Source organism: Molossus molossus, unplaced genomic scaffold (assembly GCF_014108415.1).
Source record: "Molossus molossus isolate mMolMol1 unplaced genomic scaffold, mMolMol1.p scaffold_m16_p_15, whole genome shotgun sequence".
Classification (NCBI taxonomy): Eukaryota; Metazoa; Chordata; class Mammalia; order Chiroptera; family Molossidae; genus Molossus; species Molossus molossus.
In genome coordinates, this window is record NW_023425350.1 from 4,830,174 (window position 1) to 4,843,847 (window position 13,674).

At 45.7% G+C, this 13,674-nt stretch overlaps 1 protein-coding gene across 3 annotated transcripts in view; it reads right to left on the reverse strand.

The window, feature by feature from the left end:
* Positions 1–13,674, reverse strand: part of NOL10 (nucleolar protein 10) — a 78,202-nt gene that overhangs the window by 40,657 nt on the left and 23,871 nt on the right. For all 3 annotated transcript variants that reach the window (XM_036263207.1, XM_036263206.1, XM_036263208.1), the window contains 2 exons: positions 11,183–11,249; positions 5,355–5,407 (listed from right to left, as the gene is read on the reverse strand). In XM_036263207.1, coding sequence (XP_036119100.1) covers positions 5,355–5,407; positions 11,183–11,249 — 120 coding nt within the window. The remainder of the gene's footprint in view (positions 1–5,354; positions 5,408–11,182; positions 11,250–13,674) is intronic.

Here is a 13,674-nt window from a genome sequence, read left to right on the forward strand (position 1 = left end):
AGTATCACAGCAAGAGCCAGCTGACTGTCTATCATGGACCAAGCGCCATGGTAAATCACTGGCAAAGTACATCTACTGTGCACAACTGCCTTAAACATGATTCCTCTTTTGTAGTTCAAGAAACGAGGTCAGATGGTAAATAACTCATTCAAGGTCATACAATTTCTAAGTTCCAAGGCTGGTATTCAAACTCAGTCAGACTAATTCCAAAATCAGCTCTTCCCAATAGGCAAAGTGGAATGAAGAAATCTCTTCTAGATCCAGCTCTGCCACCAACCTGTCATTTGACCTAGACAAAATAATTGATTTCTCAGCTACAAATTAAGGGGTTGGACTAGATGACCTCAAATTTCCCTTCCTGTCCTCATGTTGTGTTTTGAAAGCTTCCCTTGTTCTTTAGGGCATGCTGAAAATCCTTTAGTGAGGAAACATTCCAGCAACTACTGGTTCAGTTTGTGTTCCATCCTGTACATCTTTTGTAAGCTGGCAAACTCCCCAGGGGATAGTTTTCTTTCATTGGGCACCACCTTCTTGTACGCAGAGAATATGCTGCTCCTGGACAAACAGAATCCCTAACAGAATCACTTCTGCCACTGCGTCTGACAGCTCTCTGCTTACACAAGCATTTAGATACAAATGTGAGGGTCACTTTCAGGATTCTGCACGGGCACTAATATATTCGGGGCCATTTCAACATATTCTAGTGGGCCAAAGAGCTCTCATATCTGGGACATTCTCCAAGTATCACAATAGTAAACATAAATGAGCCTTCAGTGTTGGCTCTGCATTGAAACATACCCACTGGACAAATCATGGAGCAGACTGAAAATCCAAATCGTAGGGAGGAACACTCACAGCATTTCCAGCACCTCCAGCTTAAGAGCACAGGTACACACACAAAGAAAAACAAAGGTACTGCTTTTAAATCAGTTAAGTCCATCCTACCCCAGATGTAAAGTCAACTTTTGGACACATTTTAAAAATAATCCATTGAAAGTTAAGTGTCCTTACTTTCACATTCTCCTTCCATATTTTCTTAGGAAGTTTAGCCTCTTAACAGAATCACCATGAAATCTTCTGGAGAAAGCATTACTCTGAGAAACGTGTCAGCACTCCCAAACACAAGGACTGTGTCGCACCAAGGTTCTCAGATCTGGCTGATCAGAAAGTACTATCAGAGCAAGGAAGCTGATCCTCATTATTCTGTATAAAAATCATATTCTGGCGTATATCTGTCACACCCCCAAGCAATCAACTATCCAGTAATGACTGGCCTCAGGAGCTGGCAGATGCTGGGGGCTTGGCACGGAGAACATTTCCAGAAGAAATGACACTAACCACACTGGCTGGGATTGGGCTGGGTGTCAAAGGAGACTTGGAGTCCCTCTGGAGCCCACACAATTACCAACGGTGCTAATTATAAAGAACCAACCTAAGATTAAATTGCATTTCAGAGGAAAAACAGACTACGGAAACAATTTCTGGCATTAAGTCTCAGGAGCTACAGTTGAATTAGGCCATGGAATCTAAAAAGCAAACAAACAGCCTGGCCAGTGTGGCTCAGCAGATTGAGTGTCGTCCCATGGACTGAGAGGTCCCAGTTCGATTCCCAGTCAATTCCCAGAGGAGGGCATGCAGGAGGCAGCCGACTGATGTTTCTCTCTCACGTTGATGTTTCTATCTCTCTCTCCCTTCCTTTCTCTCTAAAAAAAAAAAATCAATAAAAACATTTAAAAAATAAAAAGCAAACTAACAAAATAATAGATCCTGGTCTCTGAGGATGCAAAACAGGAGAATTACTGAGAAAATGGGAGAAAGAATGGAGAAAACCTATTTGGCCATAAAAGACTAGTTAGCTATGGGGATAAGTGAGTGGCAGAGTGTGTGTAAATCGGGAATTGCATTTAATCTATAAAAAGTTCAAGTATTCAAGAACGATGGTATCAAACAGAAAGGCAAAAATTAACAAGCTAAAAGAACATTAGGCTGTCTTAATGCTTAGCACAGCCTCAAAGGTAGAAAGTTTTCATACCTGATTTATAAGATGTTAATACAAACCAGAGTCCAAACCTCCTATGCTTGGCATGAATCACATATTAAACTCTCTGGTTCTGCAGGCTTCAAATGCCTTTGTGCCAAATATCAGCTCGGTAGTCTGACACAATCTTATGAAAAGCGGCAGGCTCCAGGCCCCTGGGCTCCCCTGGCTTTGAAGGAGCATTGCAAAGAGCAGGTTCCAGGCAGAGGCAGTGGCACCATGAAACGTCGCGAGGCGCGAGGGAGTCAGGAAGGAGCCGGGAGCCTGGGACAAGCTTCCGCACGTGCTCAGTGAGCAGGAGTGACTTAGCCTGCACTGCCCCACAGGCAGCCGTCACCTGGGAGGCATCTCTGGATTTTGGCACAACTTTCTGGTAAATCTGAGTTAGAAGGCTGAAATTAAAGTCTTATAAGATAAGCTAACACTTGTCAAGAAAGCAGATCCTCCTCCTGGCTAGCGTACGGCTCCTCTCACGCACACTAATGAAGTCCCACCACTGGAACATAAAGCCCACTCTGAGAAACAGACCCAGAGAGTTGGAAATGAATAATGGGTCTCCCAAAGTTCTCAGATTCTGTAATGGAGATCATTTAAAATGTTTTAAGTAATTTTAATGCCTTAGAATATTTCCACAAATATAAATTAGTATATAAAACCTGACTTTGCACACATAACTTTATAAGCATAACTGAAAGACAGTACATCCAAATATTATAGTGCTTATTATCAAGGGGGAAATAATGGTATTTACTTTCTTATATTTTATAACACTTGGAATAGGAATATGCATACAATGTTTGCATAATCAAAAAAACCACGTGTTTGTTCCTTGGAAAGGTCATTCTATAAAATGCAGAACGTGATCCCAAGGGAAGACAATTCGCACGACTGCCCTTCTCTTCCCGGCCTCGCGCGAGCTCCTCCCTACCTAAGCTGGAGCGGCTGTCACCTTCAGTGCCTTCCTCTTTCCTGCTGCCCACGTCTGACTGGTTGCCAGGCCTACCTCACAAACAACCCTCCCAAGGCTGCCCGAACTGTGCACCTTCGCACAAGCTGGCAGATGGCCGTACTGCCAAGCATTCAGGACTGCCCCCCCTGGGGTCTCCCGCCCTCTGGGCAAGAGCCCCCCCAAGGGCCGCCCTCCGCTCTGCCTTCCCCTGACTGACTCGGCCGAGTCCTGACATGGGAACAGGCTCTGCACGGAAGACACTGGCTTGCAGGGGTGGTTAAAGATCGAAGCATAGTAAGCAGTCCCAGAAGATGAAGGGAGGCTTCTCCCAGGACGAGAAGTCCCGATTTCCTAGGCCTCTCCTGACAACGCTCCCAGGGCTGGTGGGGAGAAGGCCACACCTCTGGAGAGAAGGCATTTCCTGCCATCTGTGCAAGCCCCACTGAGGAACACCTCCGAGACATGCCACCTGCAATTCGAGGATGACGAACCTCTGCAATGACTGCCTTCTCTCAGATTATCCCAGGACCCCAAGGGCTCCAACTACCAGAACGGGAGGCCTGGCCCGGGCGGCACAGGCACCGTCACCTTCCCAAAGAACCGCCGCAGCCTGTTCTTGTTGCTTCGGGACGAGATCCTAGCTGATCCATTCTTGTGGCACAGCCAAATCATCCTCCCAAAATGCCAACCCGATCCTATCACACCCATCCCCTTCTCCAGGACTGCCTGTCCACGCCACACCCGGCTCTCCAGGGCTTTGAGACCTGGCTGCTGAGCGTCTCTTCAGCCTCAGATCTCATGCCCAGTCCTCTCGCCCCAATGCTCGGCCACGTGAGTTACTTTCCCTCTGATCGCTGCGCTCAGTTCCCTCCACTTCCAAGATCCTTCTTCCGCTCTGCACCCCACCCTCTTCATCTGGTTCACACAATCATCCTTCAGGCCTCTCCGTAGCAGTCAATTCCTCTGGAAGGTTTCTCCAGAGGAGTGTGAGTACCCTCCACACTGCCCACCAGTTCCCGGCCCATACTGGGCTGAGCTGGGCTGAGCCACACGGCCTTGAGGAATGGACCCCTCGGGGAAAGGGGAAGTCCCCGACCCACAGTAACACCACGCAGACAGCACTGTGCCTGGCGCACAGTTGATGCTGTCAATAAACTCTGAACAGAGGAAGACAAGGGAAGATGGGTAAACTGATAGCAATATGAAAGACATATCTGTGAGAGTTTGGGCAAAAGGAAAAAATAACTTAGGAAAATGAAAAAGCTGCAGTTTGAATGGCCTTTATTCTACTAACAACCAAAAGAAACACCTCAAGGTGCTTTCAACCACAAATTGGTTTCCTAAAACCACAGAAAGTCAACACCAGCCAGAAAACTTATTTGGACACACGCATGGTTGAGCCATTGTCACAGGCCCATCATACACATGAAGACTTTTCCTGACTGGGGCTGACAATGGTTCTAGAGCTCATCACTCAAGTTCTGATCTGCAACACCCTCGCCCTCCCTCTTCTCCCCAAAGCTCCAAGAGGGAGATGTTTGCTGGCCATAATCTAATGTCAATTTGGTACTACGCAGTGTTCTGTTTAGGAGCTTGCATTCCCCAAGTTTCTTTCCTACCATAAACTAAAAGGTAAAGGTGGGGAAGCTTCCAGCACGTGTAAGAGAAAAATTCTTTAAGAAACGAAAAAACAGGATTGCAAACTGCACATCACCATTGCTCACGCCAATCTAAAAGTTTCTTTTTATTTAACTTATTTTTAAAAGAAACAAACTACAGTGAGGTGACTGGAAGAGTATTCGCTTTTTATTTCAGAATTTGACCTTGCTCACTAATAACTGAAAGTTTAAGATTACAAAATACCTGAAAACAAAGAACAAATGTAAATCTGAAGAATATGGACTAATTTCTAATGTCTATCTCAACGTGCTATTCAGTAGTTTCTCATAAAAGAATGGTTAAGCTGCCCTGGCTGGATTGGCTCAGCGGTTAAAGCGTCGGCCTGCGGTCCTGAGAGACCCGGGTTCGGTTCCCGCTAAGGGCGCGTACCTCGGTTGCAGTTTGTCCCCGGCTCTGGTCAGTCGTGCGGGTGGCAGCCACTCGATATGTCCCTTTCACATCGATGTTTCTCTCTCTCTCTCTGTTCCTCTCTCTCCCTCCCACTCTACCTGAACAAAAAATGGAAAAATGTCCTCAGGTGAGGATTAAAAAAAAAAAAAAAAAGAATGGCTAAGCTTTGTTTTAATGGCCCCAGGAAGCAAAGTGAACCACTGTGTATAATTCACATGGCCATGTACAGACCCAAAGTCCTCAATATGTCCAGCTTAAAAATAAAGTATCTCTGCTTGTCCTATTTGTTCTACTTACCGGAATGTAATAGATGCCCATCTTGGGGGTTTCATTGGCAGTAAGAAGCATCCCTAAAAATAAACACAATGAGAAGGTAAACACATGGGAAAAGAAAAGTATCCTTTTCTATTTGTTTTCCATTTTGAAATGTCTGAGGTACTCAGAACACAGTGTACTAGCAGCCAGGCATCCTAGGAGTCGGGCTGTGGGCTGCAGGCCCCGACCCTCCTAGATGGGGCTCCTTAAGGTTCAGACAGTCACCTGTACTAGCTAAGGAACAGAGTACTTCCCACCATAAACTGCTCAGGTCAACATACAGTTTGCCATCATTAAAAAAAATAAAGTTTTACTGATTTTTCAGAGAGAGAGATAGAAACATCGATGTGAGAGAGGAACATCAACCAGCTGCCTCCTGCATCCCCCGCCCACTGGGGATTGAGCCCACAACCTGAGCATGTGCCCTGACCAGGAATCTCTCAGGCCATGGGACAACGCTCAATCCACTGAGCCACACCGGCCAGGCAGTTTGCCATCATTTTTAAGGGGGAAAGTTTTAAGTTTCAGATACACAGATAAAATGTAATTTCAATGTACTATTTATTATAAATAAATATGAGAAAGTAAAGAGGAAAGGCTTCTCTCTGTCACTCAGGAATCAAAGAACCAAGGTAAAGCATTTCCCACAAAATGTCACAGCAAAGTAGTTCCTAATGTTTGAATTAAAGTTAACACTTAATTGAAAACAAAGCCAATTAAGGGGAATGTTATGAGTAGGTTCACCTAAAAAGACCAATATAGAATTTAATAGCCCTTAGCATACCAAAATAATTAACTCTCAAAGGAATTTTAACAGAATAACCAACAGAGTAGTTACTAATTTAGTCTTCTTGGGTCAGCATTTTAAGAAAGCAAAACTAAAGTAAGGGACAATTTTCTGGCATTCAATAAAGGTTTCTCTGTAACCCCAAGAGCAACAGTAACTCCAAATCCTCACTCTTTGGTACAGAGCCAGAGCACCTCCATGTCTCTTTCTGTTCCCTGCTCTGTGCCACATTTGCAAGGGACTCCTCCCCCAGTCTCCTGAAGCTGCTCCCACCCTCACCGCCCCTTCCGGAATCATGCACGTTAAATGAAACCGCAGTCAGCAACTGTGTGGGGTGTCCCTGATAATTACTAAGACCTTCACAGACGGCATCTCAGTGAACAAGCGGTTCTCTGAAGTGAGAACTACCATCGCTCCTCTTATGGATCAAGAAACAAAGCTCAGTCGGATGACCTGTCATGAGCTAGAGAATTCAGAGCTGAAATGCAAACTCAAGAGCTCTGGTTTCTTTTTTTTTTTTTTTTATCCTCACCCGAGGATATTTTTCCATTTTTTTGTACAGATAGAGTGGGAGGGAGAGAGAGGAAGGGAGAGAGAGAGAGAAACATCGACGTGAAGGGACACATCGAGTGGCTGCCACCCGCACGACCAACCAGGGCCGGGGACAAACTGCAACCGAAGCACGTGCCCTTAGCGGGAACCGAACCCGGGTCTCTCGGGACCGCAGGCCGACGCTCTAACCGCTGAGCCAAACTGGCCAGGGCAAGAGCTCTGGTTTCTAAACACCTTCACAAACCAACCAAATTCTACTCATTTAAAAAATCTGTTTGTGAGCCCTGGCTGGTTTGGCTCAGTGACTGTTGGCTAAGGACCAAAGGACTGCGTGTTCAGGTCCCAGGCCGGGTCGGGGTCGTGTTGGAGGCAACCAATCCCTGTGTCTCTCTCACATCGATGTTTTTCTCTCTTTCTCTCTCTGTCTTTCTGTCTCTCTCTCCCTCCCTCCTTCCTTCCACTCTAGCTAAAAATCAATTTAAAAATATCTGCGGGTGAGGATTAACAGCAACAAAAATCTATTTGTAATATACAGTACAGGAACCCAGAGAGTGAAGATATTTGGATTATCAGATCACATAATCATAAATACACTGAATGTTAAGGACAATGATTTGATTCTGTTTTAAAAGTATTTTTTACTGTCTTTTATTAACACAAAGCCTGTAGAAGTCATGTTTACACTGTTGCAGAAATGAAATGCTGAGGAAGGTGAGGTCCACTGACAAGCAGAAAGCAGGCTATCAGCAGAATCACGTCTTAGACATGACTCCAAAGTGGGAGCCAGCTGAGCTGGGACCCAAACTGCAGATACGCACATGAAAACATCCAAAGCGTAGTGAAGTTGAGAAAAGCAAGAATATGTGTCTCAGTTGAAGCAAAACAAAGATCAGAGACGTTTTCATAGCCTGAACTGATCAGGGCGCTATCCAGCTGCAAACGAGCGTTCCCTGAGGTCGTTTGGGAGCTGAGCCTCCACTGACCTGCTCCCCGAGTCTCACCAGCAGCACAGCCCAGGGCCTCCCAGACCCAGAGACAGGATCAAAGACAACGTTCTGGTGACTGAAGAGCCAGGTCACAAGCAAACAGAGGCTCTTGCAGAAGAGACCCCCTATGCCTGGCTTCACTGCTCAACCCTGAACACAGTGCACGTGCTGCAAGGAAACACAACCACATCTACCTGACAAACCACAGAAGAGGCTCTAATCCAATTACATGGAGGAATTCAGACTGGAGGCAACAGATGTGCTCCTTAACGGAGCAGGATCTCACTTGGCCATGTATGGACAGTGATACAAACTGGCCTCCAACCCAGAAGGTGAGGCCTGAAACCAACTGTGAGTGAGAAAGACAAACAATCACACAGAGCCTGTGGGGTCTTGGAAGTTCCTAAGTCAAACCAGTGAAAGAAAGAGGTAGTTTAGCAGTAATCAAGGTGATCATCGGCGAGAGAAGAGTTTGAAGAGAGCCAGGCGCTTGACACCCACGGTGAAGAAAGCAGCCTCGGAAGTCAGGCCAGTTGCTATGGTCACCACGTGGAAGCACACGGGCCTCTGACACTCCGTAAGTCAGGCAGAATGAGCAGACTTCCTACGTGATCAAATAATAAACCATTAAAGAGCGCAAATGTGAACTCCAAATAGCAATGTGAAAAATGTTTTTAATACAGTATCTAACTAAAAAAACAAAAACCAATTATACATGTATTGTGAGGAAAACTGAAAACGTAAGAACACAATACATATAAGAATTCTCTAAAGAGTAATATAAAATTATGTATGGTTTTTACCTTGAATTTCCTTAATATTGATGTTTACTGTTATTTCAACAATAAAACTATGAATTTTAAAAGAAAGACAACGGCACCTAGAGTCAAAAAAACACACCTCTGGCATGAGCAGAGTCCAGTATACAACGCACTGTGCGGTGTAACAACAGTCAAAGAGAATTCTATCAGCGACGGCACCCTGCCCAGAAACACGCACACATGCAGACCTGTCCAAAGGTGCCCAAGGACCCACTGGAGCTCACAGATGGAAATCAGGAACAGTGCTCTATGCCAGTACTACTCCAAGTGTGTCCCAGGGCCAGTCTAAAAGTGGTGCAGGACAGCAGATTGAGTATGGGCACTGAAAGGAGGAATTTAGAAACCTGTATCAGCAACTTGGCATTGCAGAGATTCAAAGGCGCGGTCCTTTGGCAGCCGTCCGTTTCATCACAGCTCACAAAAGCACTCGTCTGCAACAAACTGCAAAGTAAAAGCAGAGCACTCGAGAGGCGCTGCACCGTGCACTGCCTTGATCAGCTCGGCGTGGACCAGCGTGGTGCTGACTGTGCCAGGCTCGGGGAGGGACCCTTCTCACGTTCAGCTCTGGTGGAAGTATGGAGCACATGATCTTACTGCACAGCTCACCAAGGACATTCCAGGTGACCTGAATACCTCTTCGCTCTGTGCGGTGAGGACGCTCACAGAATAAAAGGCGACTTCACACTTAACAGCAGAGGCAGTCTCCACAGCCTGTGAAGCAGGTAGGGACGGGGGTTGGGTCACCTGCATGGTCACGAAGCCTGCGTCAGGGCTTCCTGAGTCAGGGTCTCTCTGCGGCAGCTCTGGAACCAGTGGCCCTGCCTGCACAGGGCTGGGGCGGGCTCTGCCACAGTGAGCTCGGCACACCGAGCGAAGCTGACACGAGCCCGCGTCCAAGGGAGTACAGGCTCTCGGGTGCCCTGACCCAGAGTCGGCTGGACTGAGCAACACGAGCAGGAGGGTAAGAGGAACCGGGAGGGCGGACCCATTTCCCAATATTCTGGGCAGTCTGAGTATTAGAAAACCACTACAAAAAGTAATTGTAATTTGGCTTTAATTACTCCAAAATGAGTAAGAGAGCAGATAAAGAAAGAGGAACATTTTAGCTTTTCTAAAATATGATTCAGTCCTAGTGATTAAGCACAAAACATAAAGAGCAGCGTTAGAGGGAGAAGGCGAGGCGAAGCAAGGGAGGGACATGAGCGTGTGAATCAGCTGCGCCGGGACCAGCCCGGGAGCAGTGGAGGTACCTGCCTGACTGTGCTCACTAGCGCACGGAATAAATTTGGCTAGTTTTGTGTTTGATTAACCTCGTATCAGTTATTTGACAGGAAAGTCATGGCCTCTGTCCAAAACATCACTCTCGAAATTTTTACCTTTCATAAAAGCGTACTTTGCCAAGAAGACACCTGGCGGCCTCCTCAACAGAGCACGCTCGCGCACCCTCCGGGCCCGGGCTGACTGGGCGGGCTGGGAGCTCACACGGAGGACCGGCAGCCCTGTCTGGGCGTTACTGCTGTCCGGATATTTAACCCACAGCACAGCACCTCTGTTCTAACTTCAGTTCCACCGGTTTCACTCATCTTTGGACTTAGCCCAGGCCCCATTTTGGACCATTCAATACGGACTAGACTAGGCCGCCAGCACCCTCGTCTGAAATTTATTCCTGAACACATCAGAATTCGACTCACCCCCGACTATTTTAATTTTTTTTCTTTATTGACTTTAGAGAGAGAGGAAGGGAGAGGAAGAGAGAGACAGAAACATCGATGAGAGAGAACACTGACTGGCCGCCTCCTGCATGCCCCCCACCTGCTTTCCAACCTCACACCCTGGAACGAGGCACCTCTGCTTTCCCAAGTGAGCCCACGCATCACGTCCTGTGGTTCGGTATCACGTCGTAGCGGAGCCCAGCCTACGTTACCTCCCCGACCCCAGCCTCTCGCTCTTCTCCCACTTCTCGCATGCATCACCTCGTCTCCGACGCCACCAACCAGGTCGCACTCATCACCCCACACTCGGCGCAAGCGAAAGTCTCCACGATCTCCTCCAGTGCTCTGGCTGAGCCCCTCGCTAGCGTGCTATCAAAGTGCTGTCTGGACACCCGTGAGAGCTTTCCTGCTCTGCCTGTATCCTTCCGTCAACATTATCTGTGTATTTCTGTCCTCAGAGTACAACAATGCTTGAGAGTGGGAACTATTCACGTTTTCTCTCATACCCCAAATTCTTCAGATTGCCCTGAAGGTACTGTTAGATCCTGAAATCTGCCTTATAATTTGCACGCAACAAACCAACACCCAGGGTTTCACAGCCTTGTGTATCACCAGGCAACCTCCACCTTCTCCCAGTCCCTAACCTGGATTCCCACAGGCTATTACTCACTGCATAAAAGAGCGAAAGAGCCCACTAAAACAGCATCTCACCTGCCACCTGCCTACACTCTGTCACCAGCTCCTACTAACAGCGAGGCACGGACTGAGTCACCAAGAGGGCCGCTTTCTGAATCACCCACACCACTTCCTGCTCCTGATTCTTCAAGTACATACAATATCCAAGAACTGTCCTGACAAAGTCAAACTGTCTTAAGAGATAAACAAGTTAAAATCCAATAAAGCATGACTTAGATTTGTATCACTGAATGACCCGTGGCTACATACTGCATACCTGAGTTGGGATAGAGGCAGACATCATTAATGTCATGTTCTGGCTCCAAGGAAGTAAATATCTTCCCCTAAAAGAGTAAGCAAAAAGGAATCATTAAAATCGTTAAAGGAAGGCAGCTTTGGGCAATCTCACACAAAGAAAACCTACTGGAGACATAACTCAAGCAAACACTGCTATGTGAAGAAAAAAATCACAGAATTTAGGTAAAAAAAAAAATCTTAGAAAATTCATTTGATCAATTTATCATTTTAGAGACAAAGAAATTGAGGCCTGGGGGGAGAGGTAATATCCAAGAAAATAAATACAAAGTTTTAAGATAATGTCTACACAACAGGAAAGGGTAAAGTGTAAAATAAAGTTATACATCAATTGTAAAAAGTGAGGCTAATCTGGAAAACACCCTGATTAAACTTGGTACTCAGGGAAACCAAATTAGGAGAGATCATCAGTACCGTACCTATGCCACAGGCTTTGAGGGAGATAAAATAAAATAACTTATAAAATGAAGTCTTATACATGAATAAAGTGATGCTTATTATATACTTAAGCCTAAGAAAGTCTCATTTTAAATGTGAGAGGAAATGTGCTCTTTTTAAAAAATTAAGAGAAGGGCCCTGCTGGTTTGGCTTAGGACCGAAGGGTCAAGGGTTCAATTCCCAGTCAAGAACACATACCTGGGTTGCAGGTTCGATCCCCAGGCCTGGTGAGGGATTTATGGGAGGCAACCAATTGATGTGTTTCTCTCACATTGATGTTTTTCTCTCTCTCTCCCCCTTCCTTCCATTCTATCTAAAAATCAATGAGAATATATCCTTGAGTGAGGATTAAACAAAAAAAAAAAATTAAGAAAAGGAAAATAAGGCAAAAAAAGAGAGAAGATGGGTATGGAAAGAAGAGATAAGAAAGATAAACAAGAAAAGTCAGTCAAGCAAAGCCAAGACATCTGGGTGTCGGTCAAGAAGGTGTCTTCAGTCATAACGATGCCAAAAGGAAACTTACTGTAGCAACTATAGCATGATGATTTCAAGAGCTGATGCTGAGAAAGGCTGCCAGCTCCTGCACGTGTTAACTCGTTAGCAGAGGCTTCCATGGCAGGGGGGGAGGGGCTAACGTATGGGGAAGGTGGTTATTTCACGCTCAGTGAAAAACAGTAGCCAGGTCTAATTCAAGACAATGAAGTTCACATAGCTACCTTCCTTTCTTTTCAAATTCCCACTGAAACAGGAAGGAAAGAGGAAAGAAAAAGGAAGTGGAAAAAGAGAACTACAATAGTATGGAACAAAAAGACAAGAATTCCACATTAGGGAAAACGCTGCCACGGTTAAAGGGTCTGGGAGGGTACATGCAAACTGACATCATTACCTTGAACTAGGATGGAAACCAGATCAAGGGTAACTTCTACCTGCCTAGTATTTTATGAGTTTTAAAAAATAAAATGTCAGTATATGTACTATTAAAAATACTGTTTTAAAGCACATTAATTTGGATTAGCAGAGAAAATTCCAGCCTATGATACCACGAAACATCCCAAGAAAGCCCTCAAACTCTCCCAACTCAAAACCAACCAATGAAATCAGCATAGTCGGTTCCCAGCAATTTGGGAAACTCTTCCAAGAAGAGACAAGCTGGAAGTCCTCCCTGTCTCTAACTAAGTCAGGTCCCAGGAGCTGAGAACATACTAGGGTCTGAGAGGCAGAACACACCCAGATTCAGAGGGAACGAGAAAGTAAGCTAAGAAAGGTCAATACTTTGGGAACTAACAAAATAAAAATAAGAAACAAAAGCAATGGTCTGAGCAGCCAGGGATTCTGACAAGTAGCTGAGTGGTGATGGGGCTGCCGGCGACACCTCCACCCTGAGCACAGGCAGCCCCACGAGAATGACCGATGCTTGACCTCTGGAAAGTAATGTGGAGGCTGCTGGACCTTCCACTCACTTCATCTCAAAAATGAATTAACAGCCCTGGCCGGTTTGGCTCAGCGGTTCGAGTGTCGGCCCGCGGACCAGAGAGACCCGGCTTCGGTTCCCGCTGGGGGCACGTACCTCGGTTGCAGTTTGTCCCTGGCCCTGGTTGGGTCATGCGGGCGGCAGCCACTCGATGTGTCCCTTTCACATCAATGTTTCTCCGTCTCTCTCCCTCCCACTCTATCTGAACAAAAAATGGAAAAATGTCCTTGGGCGAAGATTAGAGAAAAAAAAAAGAATTAAAAGAAAAAAAAAAAGTGATACTTTTTACTAAAGATGCTAAGTTTGTAATTAATTAAACGCAAAGAACTCTTAAAAGCAATTGCTATACTGAAAGAATGTTTTTTTACTTAGTTGATGAACTACCCTTTAACTTCTCTCAAAATACCTAGGTTTTAAAATGAAAAGCAGAAGGCAGATTTAAACCAGCAATATAGGATTTTGTGACTTTTTAAATGATATTTGGAGTTGAGGAGACAGAACATCACATATTCTTAAGAAAATATTGTTTTTAATAGAAAATTCAA